Below are 10,322 nucleotides of genomic sequence, written 5' to 3'. Positions count from 1 at the left end.
GGTTTCTTCATCATTTTTCTCAGTTTGTCGATTAATCATCTGCTTTGGTTTTTCTTTCCTTTCTCTTCTCAAGCAGAGGGAATATTGTCTTTAAACTATACGGTTTTATGTTTTATGTGTCAATGCAAATTTTAACAAACAGCACAAACAAGCAATAATCTCTTTGGAGAATAGTGGGTTTACTTTGTGCAACCTTCGCAGTATTGCTCACTGTGTTGCTTTGAGCATTCAACCTACGCATGGCTTCTTTCCGAAGGTATTGGATTCTTACTTTTGAGGGGGCTGGATCCAAGTCAGTAGAAATGGCCGATCGCTCACAATTCTTAAGTCAGTGGAGTATAGAAGTGATACAAAAAAAAAAACAGATCAGAGGCTTTAGCCTAAGATTGAACAACTCTCAGTCTAAGGTTCTAAGTAATCTACTTTGCTGCTTGTGAAGACTTTGATGTTCCTTCATTATGCCAATCTGTACCTGTCTGTCTTCCCATAGATTGAAAACACTGACACATCGATTTCTCCTTTTGATTAAATGCTAGCCTCAGGATTTAAAACTCTTTGAAAGCAAAAAAAAAGAGGTTGTGCTTTAATAATTTATGTTGAACTGATTTCATATACATTTTAAAGCACCTCTGTAACAAGTTCAGCTATAACAGAATATAGCGTTGCTAATCTCAGAAATCGATAAAGCATAAGAAGATGTCATAAATAATATGACCTCTCAAAGCATATTTATATAAAATATCATTATTCATACTATTTTATCTTTCTAACTGAAAAGCATTAACATTTGTGGGAGTGATTATGTTTACATTTTATAAAAATCAAATATTTCTAAGTCCTTCCTTCATCTCAACTCAACTTAGAGTAAAAAGGTAACAACAGCACTGGGTATAAGACAAGTTTTGTCTAATTTCATATTCCATGGAAGAAAAAGAAAAGCTTGGAAGAAATATCTTGCACACTTGGTGTACAGTTAGCACACACACTGCTGAGGGGAACAGGAGTCCATCAGATGGGTTTATACAATAAAGTAGTGACATACTTCTTCTTATAGCGATGTGTCGCACTCAGGACCATCACCCCATCCTGTGACAAAATAAAGACAACAAATAGGAAAGATCTGTTAAAGCATTGCATTTCCAGTACAATGCAATGAAAACAGTTCTAATCAACCAGTTCCTCAGGAGTATGAAAGATTTTTTACCCCTGAACTTCCTAAAATTATGTCATGTTATGATGACTAATATCAGTGAATTTTACTAAAATGTTATGAGACATTGGTGTGATACTGCATTGTTAATGAAGGAAATGTTTTATTTTTCAGCTTTTACTGTCATTACACTGTCACAAGTACTGAACAACAACATGAACCCTCTGCATTTAACCCATCCCTTTGGGGAGCAGTGTGGGGTTAAGGGTCTTTTCGCTCATGGACCAGAGTGGCAGTCTGTGGGAGTGGGGCTTGAACCAGGAACCTCAGGATTCCAATCTCTATGTCCTAACCAATAGGCAGCTACTTCCCCCCAAAAAACTGGTTAAGAGCATACACCTTGTGTGATCCTTTCACAACTTGGGCATATGCTTACAACTCTTGACCAATGGTTATTCATCCAAGAAGACTGTTTCTGCCAGGTTGTGAAAATATTTTCTGTCAATACTTTGTAGAACCATCTTTAGCTTTCAGTATGACTTCAAGTGCTTCGGCGTACGTCTCTATAAGGTTTGATAATTTAGACACTAAACGTTCTCCCATTCTACTATAATGTACAAAATATCTAAATTTAAGTCAGTGGCTGTGAACATCAAATTTCTAGTCTTGCAACATATTTTCAATTTGCAATAGTGAGTATCTCTGCATTTTATTCAGGCGTATCTTAGTGATTGGGGATGAATATAAATGCATTCTGGGTGTTTTAATTTTCATTTATGAAAATCATATAAATCATTTCTCTTGCATATGTAAATTCTGCACAGTTTCCTTTTGTTTTCTCTCTTGACTATAGTGCGTATCCCACACTGCAAACACCAGCTACCCATCTGGACTTTCACCTTTAATGGCATTTCATAAAGAGCTGGGAGTCTTCCTGTCCTTTGATTTTCACACCTGAGCTGGAGATCTCTGCAGGTCCTTCAAGGCTACAATGCACCTGTTGATCTCTCTTAAGAATGTTGAATTTATCTGTTCATAAGATAGCCATGTCCTTTTAAGTTTACAGTGGAACCTTATACTGTGTTCGTACCGAAGGCGTTAGGGGCGTCAAAAATGCTGGATCAAGTTGCTTTGATGCTTCAACGCTCTGGTTGTTTATCTTCTCTCTTTTGTAGCTTCAAGCTAGAGAACAGCCTAGCTTTATTTACTTTATGAGTTGGAAAAGTAGTTTTAACACGTTTTTAAGGGAGAAAGTTCAAACATCATCTGCGCTGTCAGTTTATCAGGATTATGATCCCACTAAAATATCCAGTTCTTCTGGAAATCCCTGCTGGCAGCTCTCTGCTACCCGCAGCCTGTGGGGGACTTTGTGCTGCTGTTAATAGCAGATGAAAGTGGATAGAAAGAGTTTTTAAGGTTTGTGGTAAAAACTGCAAGTACAAGAATATACAATCAGATATTTTTTTGTTTAGAGGTTTTAATAGTTTTTTGTTAATCTGGTTTTTATAAACATTTTCGCCATAATTCATAAAAAAATATTTTAGTGCAACAATAATGATCAGAGCTCACTATCTGTTGCTTCTACATAACAATCCATTCTTTTTTTTAACCTTTGGAGTTTAACTTCCTTACATTTATTTATTTTTCATATGCAGAATGTCTGCAGAAGTGATGACAGCTTTTTCCCCCGAAAAAACAAACAAACTCCTAAATCATCTTTCCTGATTGGTTGACGCTCCGGCGTTAAGCAGCAAAAGTTCAGACGAATGGACCCCAGAACGCTTGGGTGCACTGCCCCTGAAACTCAGACGCAACACTGGACCCTGCATAGACTTTGCATATTAACACCAGATGCTTTGGCACCCAGAACGAGCCCGGTGCAGAGTGTTAATTTTAGAAACGCTCTTTAAGTTGCTTTTGATTGAGAAATTTCTCTCTGAATTTTTAAATTTCCCCACAACTTTATCACTAATGCATCTGGTTTATTTGTTTGCTTACATTTCCCTTCACAATTATTCACAACTTTGCTTTGGTTCATTACTCAAAAGCAGCATAATGCATATAGATATGTGGCTTTAATGCCACAAATATAGGAAAAGCTAATCCATTATGAAATAAATTAAACCAAACAAAACTCTAAACATTTCAGGCCATTTTTTTATACGGCCAAAAGCTTATTAACAAAACTCTAGTTTTAACGGATACTCTTGTTTAACATCTACCATGAGACTTCTGCTTGTTTGTTCTTTTTTTGCATTAAGTCTCTGACTGCTGTCTCTATGTATGTATTGGCAAACACATTCTGGTTGTTTTTCCACTTGGAGTGTTGCAACAAGGGTAATTATCTGTCCTTCAGCCTGCTCTCCTTATGCCAGCTTCTTATCGCTTCTGGCATTCCACAGATACAGAACGATCCGCTCTGCAGACAGTGTGCATATGCCGCTATGCATGGTAGCAGTTTACACTTTCTGGGAAAACCTCATAAAATCTGGTCATTTCTCACAAAGGTTTCCCACATCAGGTGAGTATACATGTCAGGAGTAGGAGTGGGTTCTCCTCCCCCTGAGTCATTCTGCTGCTGTGGGATTTCTGCAGCAAACAGTGTAAGGCTGATTCCACTTTGCCTCTAATGAGCGAGAATAAAGCTGGGAGTGGAATTGGTTCATTACCAGCTGGTCGTTTATTCTCCCTACTGCTTTGTCAAGATTAATTCCTGGATAGACGTGTTTTGTTTAAGCTACGGCAAATCTAGTTTGGGCATTTCTGGTCTAGTTTGTGACTGAACTGGAAAATAGGTTAGCTGTTATTTTTGTGGATCCCTTCAGAGTTTTTCCCTTTTGGATGCCAGACGCTTTTTATAATTATTTATAAATATAATAAATGCATTCCTCCAGCATGAAATCAGTTTTTTTTTTTTTTTTATTAAAGGACGAAAACGTCACCTCTCTTTCTGTTGCTTCCCTTAGCTGCCTTGGGGAATTTTACAATACAAATCAAACATAGAGAATTATTTTATGCAGTTCAAGCAAGTACAAACCTTACCTTAATTGAAAGAGCATAAAGATGATTGAGCATAACATGATTTGGCTCTGGAAGTAATGCAGGGTCACACTGAAGATAAGAGAAAGAATAAAAAAATAACTGAAAGCAGTGAAGCAGATTTATTTTAGATGCACTTTGTCAAAATAGCATGAATAATGCAAAATGCATCTTTTACCAAAAAAAAGAAAGATAAAAGAAAGAAATCTCACTGTTACAGTAAAATCTATAATAGGAATAAAAATGAAACGCAGCCCAAAATAATTCTCGTCCACTCACAGATATTCCGGTGTCTTTGTTGAGGATGACTTGGAGGAGGTGAGGGGGGAGTATCGGCGGAGACTTAAATTTTTCATCCTGTTTAGGAACATAAGAGTCCTGATGATATGGACCAGGGGGAGAGCTGGACAGGTCTAATAAAGGAAGAAAGGGTTTATTAGACAGATAGAAAACCTGAAAGATCTGAACTTTTCCTCTTTATAAGTTTGATTAACCTTTAAAGCAAAAAAAGTGTCTTTAAAAAGTGTCCATCGTCCTTAAAACTTTAAGAATTGTGTCTAATTAAAACAAGAAACTTCAATGCCTGACCTACAGAACCACGGAAACCCTTAAAAAGAACTATCTTGATGATATGAATAAAAAAAAATCTTAAAAACTATGCTTAAGTTTAGACTAATTCCAGAACAAATGAGCAACAGTCATTTTGGTTCTACAGACATTTTAAAGCTCATAGGACTACCGAAAGCCACGGGGAAAACATGGAACAGGGTGAACCTACCCAGGAGTAAAAGCCAACTATAATTAGTGGTCAGTTTGTAACCTTAAGCTCAAGAGCACCTTGTTTATCCAGGAGACCAATGATATGAATCACACAAGCAGGTCCATCTTTGGTTAAAATCCTACCAACAACTGCTGGTTTCAGAGTTGACTAATTTTGAGTCACAACCCCAAATTTAACATGCACTCCTGACCACGACCAAACCCCAACTCACTTCAGCTATGTATCATTTTATTTTGAAACAAAAGTGGTATTTTCCAAAGAAAAAATGACGCAGCATCAGGAGGCAAACTGTCCGAACAGACCTATCAGTTTGCTGTTAAAATGAAAACAAATAACGCATATTTTTATTTCTTTATACGATAACAGCATGTGCTACAAAACACAGCAGAAAACAGCCCATGTTTAATTTCAAAGATGTATGTTTCTGAGAGCTTAAAAAAGAAAAAAACACTTCCTGGTCAAAAGCAGAAAGGTTTTTTTTTTCTTTCGCAACCATTTAATGTGACAGCTGGCCCTGCTTGTTTGAACAAAGCAGCTGTATTCTTGGCTTTATGTTAGACACGGCCACACGGAGATCAATCTCAGCTCTGAGGAGTTGTGTTCTGTTTTTGTTTTTCATGTACGTCATCACAAAAAATTTGTTTTGGCACAGATACCTGGATGCAAATGGAAACAGACTATCAGTTGCAGATCTTGACAGTGCCGTGTACTCTGTTGCTACTGACAACCAGAACTCTTCCAGCGTGCATGCAGAGAAAGCAGCCTTAAATGTGTGATCAGAGGAAATTTTAGGCACAAGTTCAAAGAATTCAGCCAAGGTTGGAATTTTATGTATAAAATAAATACTCGGCCATTATGACTGAGCTTCACTTTTTTTTATTCCACATGGGAATAATCAAATAATTATCTAGACGTGCAAAGCTGGTAGTGATACACACCAAAATAACCTCAGCTGTAAACGCAGTAAAGGCTGTTCTCAAAAGTACTCCCTCATGAGAAAGGAATACATGAATACTAAAGTTAAATTTTCCTACACTTATAGTTTTTACGAAATAATTTATTATTAAACAGTTACTCCATAATAAGTCTTCTCAAAATAGAAGATGGATTTTTCTTGTTTTAATTATGGATTTTAAAAACAAAAAGTCTGATTTGAGTTCTTAAAATATCTCGTGTAAAGCAGTCTGTTTCTTTTCTTCTTTTTATTCTACCCAAGTTTAACTTCTTGACTGTTATTGAAGTGCCGGAGCAAATAATTAATGAAGAAATAGGCCAAAAACAAGACGCGTTTGCGTAGTGTTGGAGTCATGCTTTCACACTTTAATCTACTATAGTGAATATTTGTTATCCGCTCTTTGCTCTCACCTGAAACATCAGAAGATTTCTGTGAATCCACCATCAGAGCATCGAAAACCTCAAAGTCTGTTTTCTTCACCTGGATGATGTTGTTAACGGTGCCAAGCTGGCTGGTCACAATAGGCTGTTTAAAGTAATAAAAAAAAATCAAATGAACAAACGATACAAATAAAAAAAAAAAAAAACTACTGGCATTTTTTTCTGAAATACTTTAAAACTTTAGGAAACTGGCAGAAATAACTAGAGAAGCTGCACTTCCTGATAAAAGCTATTGTTAACACTATATATAAGCTGATGGGATCAGCTCTGAGCTTAGAAGTAAATAGGAATTACAGCAGTATCACTAAAATAGTTCAAATGCAAAAAATATTAAAATACTTAGAATTTAACAGCTAAACAAACTAAAATGTTGATTCAAGAAGATCTAATATTTCAAAATGTTCTGCCAGTATAGATGGACTGAAATGATTTACTCCTACTTGAAAAATTATTTAAATGTTTTTAAAAATCTACAAATTATTAGGGCTGAAGCAATTAATCAGATAATTGATTATTGAAATAATCATTAACTAATTTAGTAACTGATTAATCATTAACTGGAGTATAGAGACTCTAAAACATGGATTTAGCTGACGGAATGACGCACTTAGAGCAATAACTATACCAAAACCAAAAAAATATATATATAAATATTTTGCATTTGTCATGGTCTTGGTTCTGTTAAGTTTTCTGTGAATTAATATTTTACGTTAAACCATGTTTTTCTTTGTTTTCTAGATTTATTGGTGTTTTCTGAATGTATATGAGTTCTTAGGTTTTTCTTTGCTTGCCCTCTGGTGTTGGTCTCTTTTTCCCTAGCTCCTTCTAGAAGCCTCTCTTCACACCTGCTCCCAATCTGCTCGTTAGTCCTGTCTTTGTTCAGTCTCTCATATAAACTCTCCCTGTGCAGTTCCTCAGTACTGGTTCCTCGTGTTTCCCCGGTTCCTCGTGCTTGTTTTCCCTGATGTCTCCATGGTTCTTGTTTGTTTTACATTTTCATGTTGGATTTCTGGCTTCCTGCCTCAGTTTCTTGTGAACGCTCCATTAAAACTACAAGAACTCACTCTGCCTCCCTGCCTTTGCATTTTAATCCTCAAAACCTCAACCAAACCCTGACAGCATTTAAGATTTAAAAAAACACGTTTACGTATGTAAACATGCTCTACCCAGAACTCACAAGTGGAAATGTTTTAGTTTCACCTGATTTAATTTAATTGTAAGAATTATTTTTGCTATTGATTCTTTATCGATTTATCTAAAAATAATCGACAGATGAGTCGATTTGCAAAATAATCGTTAGTTGCAGCCCTACAAATTATATATAGCAGAGGTCATAACCATCATATCCTGAAATAGATGAATGTGTTATTTGAATGGTTGAAATAGCAAAAGGCTTGTAAAAGTAGTTAAAACTCACAAAGGGAAAAGTTACAACAGATTTACTTGCTTACTTCTGTTGGGTCATGGGTCCACTGGCCATCTACATAGAACTTGTACTGATGTTCTCCCTCAGGTAGATCCACAATTGCCACAAATGTATTCTGACTTAGAGAGACGAAAGAAAATTGAAACATGTTAATGATAGTTTTCCATTGTGCAAAATCAATCTCTGCAGTAAAATATTAGAAAATGAGCAAAAGAGGAAACATCTGAGTTTAGGACACGGCCCCACCTTCTGATGAGGGGGATTTTATTTGCCCAGTTGTTAAAAGATCCCGATATGTAGACCTCTTTTCCATCCCCTGTCCAGCGAAAAACTGTTGGTCTGTCTACAGCTGGGTCTTTATCTTCTGCTTCAATGTCCTGCTGCCATGCAAGGAACTCCTCCTTCTCAAGAGGAGCCTGAAATACATTACGGATTCTTATGGTAGATTCCCCAATTTTTTACTTTGAATATAATAGGAGCAGGAATTCAAAGTGTCAAATAGGAAGATCAGCGTATACCTTCATGTCTTCTCCATGAAAGATATCTGCATCTTCTGGGCTGTCCATGAGGATTTTGGGCCTCTCCCCGTCTTTGATTCCCCGGCTGTCTCTCCGTTGGGCCTTCTCCCCATGGCCCAGAGCAGCCCTCTCACTGCTTGTATTCCCCATGGCTTTGTCTTCTTGTAGGCCGTCAAAAGGTCACTGCAAGTGAAGGCAAGAAGTTTTATAAAGCTCTCGGAAAATCAGATAACCCTCCCTTTAAAAAAACATAATCAATGATTAACTGCTTCTGGAAAGGTTGATAAAAGACTAAATATGTTTAATTAAACATCATGTTTAACGGAAAATTGTACTTTCACACAAATATGGATTTATTTACTGACATGGATTATAAAAACAGAGTCTCTGGATAAGGAAAGTACATAGGTGTAGTGTTTGAGCAGACATGCTGGTTTATGAACAGTGTAACCAGCGTGTTGTTTTAGATTTAACATGATCCTCGCCTAACATTTCTCCCAGCATGACTTTATTTTTGTGAGTCTGCCTTTACACTGAATATCCCGCCGATTTCATTGCAGATCACCACCTGTGCAGTAAAACACAATGTCTGAACTCTTGGAAGCATTTGTTATCACTTAAATAGGGTATAAAATAAAGCTGCCAAAGGTCGATTAAATTGAGCGCTATCAGTGTGGAGCAGCTGAGTCACTCCCATATGTGTCGTTTTATTTTATCATATTCTGCATACTCTACTAAAGTTTCAGGTAAAACTCTAGGATTTGACTAAGCTGTTATTTTCTTTTTCATTTTCAGCCATTTAGGTTGTAAATGTGATGCAAGCAATGTTTAGTATATTTGTCCTGCTTATGACCCTGTTCGGGGAAAAGCTTTAGATGTCAGACAGATTGACACACCTTCAACTATAAAACAGTTTGGAAAGCAGATGATCCTGTAATCAACCTAATGACTAAACCGTGCACAGGTCCTAGGCCTGCAAAATTAAAACCCAAATCTTCAGCTCCCAACTTTATTTTTGCTCAGAATACAAATTTCATCTTTGTTCTCATCTTTCTAAGAGGGTATTTATCCTAATGTGTACGTGGTTTATTGAGTAACCACTCTGCAAAGCAGAGTCATGCTATAATGAGAGAAGTCTTTCTCCTTTCCAAACAAGCCATACTAGTTAAGTCTTTTTTTAATCATTCTGCCAACAACTTTATAATTTACCATGTGGAATTAGGCCGATAGAACCTGATGAGGAGCTCCTGGGGGTTTGGCATTTTACAATCTAGCTTTTGGGAGAAGTTTTTGGCACATCAGCTCCTCAAAGGAAATTTCTGCTTCTTTGAACATTTCCCACTTGAGAACAACATTTTTCTCTAAGGAATACAAGACTTCAAATTCTTTGACAATAACCTTATAACCTTTCCCAGACTGATAAACAGAATCAGTTAATCCATCTTAAAATCCTCAACAAACAACCCAAATTGCTAGTTTTAAGGTGGTGGCCTCTTCCACTTAACTTCTATTAATCAAGTTCATTTCATAAGCAGTAGAAGGGGGCTGCTTTTCCTCTTAATCCTGAATTGCTTGTTTTTTAACTCAAATAGTCTTAATGGTGGTGCCTGAAACATTAGGGAAAAAATAGGGAATATATTAATTTGGAAAAACAAACAAAAAATAACCCAATTTGATGAATTACTGAAAAGGGACCTCCATCTCCTGCTTCCCAGTTACCTGAATCACTTCAGCCTGGTAGAAAACAATAAGATCATGAAATGTGGCTCTATAATAACGTTAATGTTACATGGCTGTTTTCTTAATTTGATCTATTTGCTGCTAGATTAATTCATACTTCATATCTGACCAAAGAATCAATCATTAAGTCAAAATAAAGAGAGTTGGGGTATTTTGCAGATAGGTATTATAACAGCTTTATTAAGCTTTATGTGATTTAACTGTGTAACATTTCACCACAGAAGGACAAGAAACAAAAGTGTTATGAATTTTGCAATGTATTGCATCAGAAAT

General features: G+C 36.5%; 1 protein-coding gene across 1 annotated transcript in view; it reads right to left on the bottom strand.

Annotated features, from left to right (window-relative positions):
• Nucleotides 1-12: 12 nt before the first annotated feature.
• Nucleotides 13-10,322, bottom strand: part of LOC107091056 (5'-AMP-activated protein kinase subunit beta-1-like) — a 10,961-nt gene continuing 651 nt past the window's right edge. The window contains exons 2-8 of the mRNA XM_015384777.1: nucleotides 8,310-8,492; nucleotides 8,038-8,207; nucleotides 7,817-7,910; nucleotides 6,336-6,450; nucleotides 4,469-4,602; nucleotides 4,193-4,261; nucleotides 13-1,086 (exon numbers count right to left, since the gene is read on the bottom strand). Coding sequence (XP_015240263.1) covers nucleotides 1,009-1,086; nucleotides 4,193-4,261; nucleotides 4,469-4,602; nucleotides 6,336-6,450; nucleotides 7,817-7,910; nucleotides 8,038-8,207; nucleotides 8,310-8,459 — 810 coding nt within the window. The 5' untranslated portion in view covers nucleotides 8,460-8,492 and the 3' untranslated portion in view covers nucleotides 13-1,008. The remainder of the gene's footprint in view (nucleotides 1,087-4,192; nucleotides 4,262-4,468; nucleotides 4,603-6,335; nucleotides 6,451-7,816; nucleotides 7,911-8,037; nucleotides 8,208-8,309; nucleotides 8,493-10,322) is intronic.

The sequence above is a fragment of the Cyprinodon variegatus genome, unplaced genomic scaffold, assembly GCF_000732505.1.
Source record: "Cyprinodon variegatus isolate N-32 unplaced genomic scaffold, C_variegatus-1.0 Scaffold323, whole genome shotgun sequence".
NCBI lineage: Eukaryota > Metazoa > Chordata > Actinopteri > Cyprinodontiformes > Cyprinodontidae > Cyprinodon > Cyprinodon variegatus.
The sequence above is the reverse complement of the archived record's forward strand: the minus strand, read 5'-3'. Positions and strand labels throughout refer to the sequence as shown.